The sequence below is a fragment of the Oncorhynchus nerka genome, unplaced genomic scaffold (assembly GCF_034236695.1).
Source record: "Oncorhynchus nerka isolate Pitt River unplaced genomic scaffold, Oner_Uvic_2.0 unplaced_scaffold_6572, whole genome shotgun sequence".
NCBI lineage: Eukaryota > Metazoa > Chordata > Actinopteri > Salmoniformes > Salmonidae > Oncorhynchus > Oncorhynchus nerka.
In genome coordinates this window covers 1-5,777 of record NW_027034744.1, presented here as the reverse complement: position 1 = coordinate 5,777, position 5,777 = coordinate 1, and the positions used below count along the sequence as shown (strand labels likewise).

At 46.6% G+C, this 5,777-nt stretch overlaps 1 protein-coding gene across 1 annotated transcript; it reads right to left on the bottom strand.

Moving 5' to 3' along the window:
* Positions 1–736: 736 nt before the first annotated feature.
* Positions 737–5,239, bottom strand: LOC135566233 (amine sulfotransferase-like; the record flags this gene model as incomplete). The annotated part of the gene is made up of 4 exons (XM_065014025.1): positions 737–1,155; positions 4,596–4,676; positions 4,842–4,968; positions 5,122–5,239. Coding segments are annotated over 4 exons (430 nt in total), but the record flags the coding sequence as incomplete, so codon positions are not given.
* Between the last annotated feature and the right edge of the window lie 538 nt (positions 5,240–5,777).

Here is a 5,777-nt window from a genome sequence, read left to right as displayed (position 1 = left end):
ATGGCTCTCAAGAGAAGACAGGCTATGTGCTCACTGCCCACAAAATGAGGTGGAAACTGAGCTGCACTTCCTAACCTCCTGCCCAATGTATGACCATATTAGAGAGACATATTTCCCCAGATTACACAGATCCACAAAGAATTCGAAAACAAATCCAATTTTGAAAAACTCCCATATCTTTTGGGTGAAATTCCACAGTGTGCCATCACAGCAGCAATATTTGTGACCTGTTGCCACGAGAAAAGGGCAACCAGTGAAGAACAAACACCATTGTAAATACAACCCATATTTATGCTTATTCATTTTATCTTGTGTCCTTTAACTATTTGTACATTGTATATATAATATATATATAATATGACATTTGTAATGTCTTTACTGTTTTGAAACTTCTGTATGTGTAATGTTTACTGTTAATTTTTGTTGTTTTTCACTTTATATATTCACTTTGTATGTTGTCTACCTCACTTGCTTTGGCAATGTTAACACATGTTTCCCATGCCAATAAAGCCCTTGAATTGAATTGAATTGAATTGAATTGAGAGTGGGGGGAGAGAGAGGAGGAGAGAGAGAGAGGAGGGAGAGAGCGAGAGAGCGAGAGAGCGAGAGAGCGAGAGAAAGAAAGAAAGAAAGAAAGAAAGAAAGAGAGAGAGAGAGAGGGGAGAGAGAGTGGGTGGGAGAGAGAGAGAGAGAGAGAGAGAGAGAGAGATGGGTGGGTGGGTGGGTGGGTGGGTGAAGATAGAGTAAGAGAGAGATGGGTGGGTGGGTGAAGATAGAGAGAGAAAGAGAGAGAGAGAGAGAGAGGGGGAGAGGGATGGGTGAAGAGAGAGAGAGAGAGGGAGACATTGGGTAGTTGCCCTGTATGTCATACAGTTTTACAAGTGTTTCTCCGAGAGAGAGAGAGAGAGAGAGAGAGAGAGAGAGAGAAACAGACCGACAAGGAAGCAGACAGACTGCTTGAGTCTGCTTCCCAAATAGCCCCCTATTCCCTACTTAATGCACTACTGTTGACAAGAGGGCCCTGGATTCCATTTAAGATGCAGAAAACCCTTTACTGTACCTTGATCATGTCCTCGTACTTGACAAAGAGAATGTCATACTGCTCTCTCTTGGTGTACCACTCACGGATGTGATCAAACCACGATCCACCCACCACTGTCAACAACACACAGACACATACGCTATTGGACAGGACTTAAAACGTCTTCAACAGTGGCTAACTTTTATCCCCCAAAAAAACATATAGAAAAAGAGATCATGCGTACAAAACATATTCTTGTTTATGCACATATCAACTGTGTAAAAGTTACAAAAGTGTACAGAGTAAGGAGCAGTTGATGTTACACAGTACACTTTACAGCACACAGTACACTTTACAGCACACGGTACGCTTTACAGCACACAGTACACTTTACAGCACACGGTACACTTTACAGCACACAGTACACTTTACAGCACACGGTACACTTTACAGCACACGGTACACTTTACAGCACACGGTACACTTCACAGCACACGGTACACTATACAGCACACGGTACACTATACAGCACACAGTACACTTTACAGCACACGGTACACTATACAGCACACGGTACACTATACATCACACGGTACACTATACAGCACACGGTACACTATACAGCACACGGTACACTTTACAGCACACGGTACACTTTACAGCACACGGTACACTTTACATCACACGGTACACTTTACAGCACACGGTACACTTTACAGCACACGGTACACTTTACAGCACACGGTACACTTTACAGCACACGGTACACTTTACAGCACACGGTACTGCAACACGTTTCCACCTTACTTTTCCCTGTCGTGTACTGCTATGTGACATGTTTTGTTGGGTTCCAATTTGAAATCTACTTCCTGTCACTATGTAAGAACGTATTGATTACGCTACATGTATGATAACTGTATGTGTTTAGGGTGTCATTGGAGGGTGAACAAGGAACTGTGCATTGAAAGTTACCGAGAGAGACAAGGAGGAGTTTGTGTCTGTTCAAACATGGCATTGTCGGTTCAGTCTGTTCAAACATGTCATCGTTAATAGATAAAGAAGGGAGGGGAAGGGAAAGGTGCTGAATAGGCAGGCAGCCTAAGGTACTAGGGAGGAGTGAGGAATTTGGCTCAAGGTCAAGTCAACGGATGAAGTGAGAAGAAACCGGAAAGCTGGACACAAGCATGAGGAGGTGTACAGAGCCTTCATTTGTGTGGATCCCAGCGGAAAGTCAGGATAAGGGAGAGTGAGACACCAGTCAACATGCAACCTGAGGGGGAAGGCTGGACACAAGCATGAGGAGTGTACAGAGCCTTCATTTGTGTGGATCCCAGCGGAAAGTCAGGATATGGGAAGTGGGAACACCAGTCAACATGCAGCCTGAGGAGGGAGGCTGGACACAAGCATGAGGAGGGTGTACAGAGCCTTCATTTGTGTGGATCCCAACAGAAGAGTCAGGATAAGGGAGAGTGGGAACACCAGTCAACATGCAGCCTGAGGAGGAGGCTGGACACAGAAGCATGAGGAGGTGTACAGAGCCTTCATTTATGCTGAATCCATGGAAAGTCAGGATAAGGGAGAGTGGGAACACCAGTCAACATGCAACCTGAGGGGGAAGGCTGGACACAAGCATGAGGAGGTATCTAGAGCCTTCATTTGTGTGGATCCCAGCGGAAAGTCAGGATAAGGGAGAGTGGGAACACCAGTCCCAACATGCAGCCTGAGGAGGAGGCTGGACACAAGCAGCGAGGAGGTGTACAGAGCCTTCATTTGTGTGGATCCCAGCGGAAAGTCAGGATAAGGGAGAGTGGGAACACCAGTCAACATGCAGCCTGAGGGGGGGGAGGCTGGACACAAGCATGAGGAGGTGTACAGAGCCTTCATTTGTGTGGATCCCAGCGGAAAGTCAGGTTAAGGGAGAGTGGGAACACCAGTCAACATGCAGCCTGAGGGGGAAGGCTGGACACAAGCATGAGGAGGTGTACAGAGCCTTCATTTTGTGTGGATCCCAGCGGAAAGTCAGGATAAGGGAGAGTGGGAACACCAGTCAACATGCAACCTGAGGGGGGAGGCTGGACACAAGCATGAGGAGGTGTACAGAGCCTTCATTTGTGTGGATCCCAGCGGAAAGTCAGGTTAAGGGAGAGTGGGAACACCAGTCAACATGCAGCCTGAGGGGGGAGGCTGGACACAAGCATGAGGAGGTGTACAGAGCCTTCATTTTGTGGATCCCAGCGGAAAATCAGGATAAGGGAGAGTGGGAACACCAGTCAACATGCAACCTGAGGGGGGAAGGCTGGACACAAGCATGAGGAGGTGTACAGAGCCTTCATTTGTGTGGATCCCAGCGGAAAGTCAGGATAAGGGAGAGTGGGAACACCAGTCAACATGCAGCCTGAGGGGGGAAGGCTGGACACAAGCATGAGGAGGTGTACAGAGCCTTCATTTTGTGTGGATCCCAGCCGGAAAGTCAGGTTAAGGGAGAGTGGGAACACCAGTCAACATGCAACCTGAGGGGGGAAGGCTGGACACAAGCGTGAGGAGGTGTACAGAGCCTTCATTTTGTGTGGATCCCAGCGGAAAGTCAGGATAAGGGAGAGTGGGAACACCAGTCAACATGCAACCTGAGGGGGGAAGGCTGGACACAAGCATGAGGAGGTGTACAGAGCCTTCATTTGTGTGGATCCCAGCGGAAAGTCAGGATAAGGGAGAGTGGGAACACCAGTCAACATGCAACCTGAGGGGGGAAGGCTGGACACAAGCATGAGGAGGTGTACAGAGCCTTCATTTGTGTGGATCCCAGCGGAAAGTCAGGATAAGGGATAGTGGGAATCGTCATGTTGTTAAACTTCGAGTTGAACTATTTAATAATCATTTCAATATTTTGTGTTCTCTCTCTTTCCTAGTTTTCTTTTCTACTATCACTTCTTAGGAACCCGAAAGAGGAAGAGAACGGGACAACAGAAATGTAATTATCGGTTTTATGTAGGAGGAACAATGAAAGATTGGGGGGAATTACGAGGGTGATTGGTGTGGTTATAACGATGGTAAGAGGGATTTAAAGCCTTGGGTGTAGACTAAACACAATATACACACAGAGGCCATAGGCTCTCGGAGGCGTGAACATATTAATCAAGTGTGAAAATATGAATCACGTTTTCTTTTATACTAATCATGTTCTCGTTTCTTTTTATACTAATCATGTTCTCGTTTAATTTCACAGTTTATTTCATGTTGAACAGTATGGAGTCACGATTCAAACAAGAGGAGACTGTTGTGTGCCAATTTGAAATGGACTTATTCCTGTCGCTGTATAAACCCATATTGATGACCTGTATAATAACTGTACGTTGTAGTGTCAGTGGAGGGTGAACAAGGGACTGTGGTGGAAAGTTACTGAGAGAGAGGAGGAGGAGTTTAGAACCTTTCTGTTTGTTCAAACATGTCACTGTTACATTATAATATCCCAAGTAGGGAGGCAAAGGGTTATTACTGTTTGTTAATAAGAAGCTAACAATATAATTACAACTTTTGTCGTAATGACCTATAAGGAAAACACATCACAATAACTTACTTTTCCCTGTCAGGTACTGGTCGAAGAATTCCTGGAAGCTGCTGGGTGTCTCCAGCTTGCTCCACACATCACAATAACTTACTTTTCCCTGTCAGGTACTGGTCGAAGAAATCCTGGAAGCTGCTGGGTGTCTCCAGCTTGCTCCACACGTCACAATAACTTACTTTTCCCTGTCAGGTACTGGTCGAAGAAATCCTGGAAGCTGCTGGGTGTCTCCAGCTTGCTCCACACGTCACAATAACTTACTTTTCCCTGTCAGGTACTGGTCGAAGAAATCCTGGAAGCTGCTAGGTGTCTCCAGCTTGCTCCACACGTGACAGAAGTGGTAGTAGGACACCATGTTGTCCTTCGGGTTTCTCATCACGTACACAATCTGAACACCACAAAGGAAGAGGAGGAAGAAGAAGATGACTTTATTGTAACTTGTCACAGATACACTGGGAAGTCCTCTTTTTCCTTTGTCCCAACCCCCTTTGGTGGGCGGGCTTTACCCGTTTTCTGGTCATTCTAGGCTTGGTGGTTGTACCTTGGGTCTCTTGGTGTTCAGGCTGGCGGGCAGCAGGTTTGGAGGCAGGTGGGAGATGAAGAGTCTAGGTGCGGGGCGCGGGCGCTGGGCGGGTGTCTGGGTACTCGAGCCAGGGCATCTTCTCCAGGTTGGTGGAGCTCTGGTCGGTGCCACTACTCTCAGGGTAGGCCGCCTCCACCACCTGGACCAGGATCTGCTGGGTCCATATCGTACCTACACACACACACATACACACACACACACACACACACACACACACACACACACACACACACACACACACACACACACACACACACACACACACACACACACACACACACACACACACATACATATACACACACATACACACACACACACATATACACACATATACACACACATATACACACATGCACACACACACACACACATATACACACATGCACACACACGCACACACACACACACATATACACACATGCACACACACACACACACATATACACACATATACACACACACATATACACACATGCACACACACACACACATATACACACATATACACACACACATATACACACATGCACACACACACACATATACACACATATACACACACACATATGCACACATGCACACACACACACATATACACACATATACACACA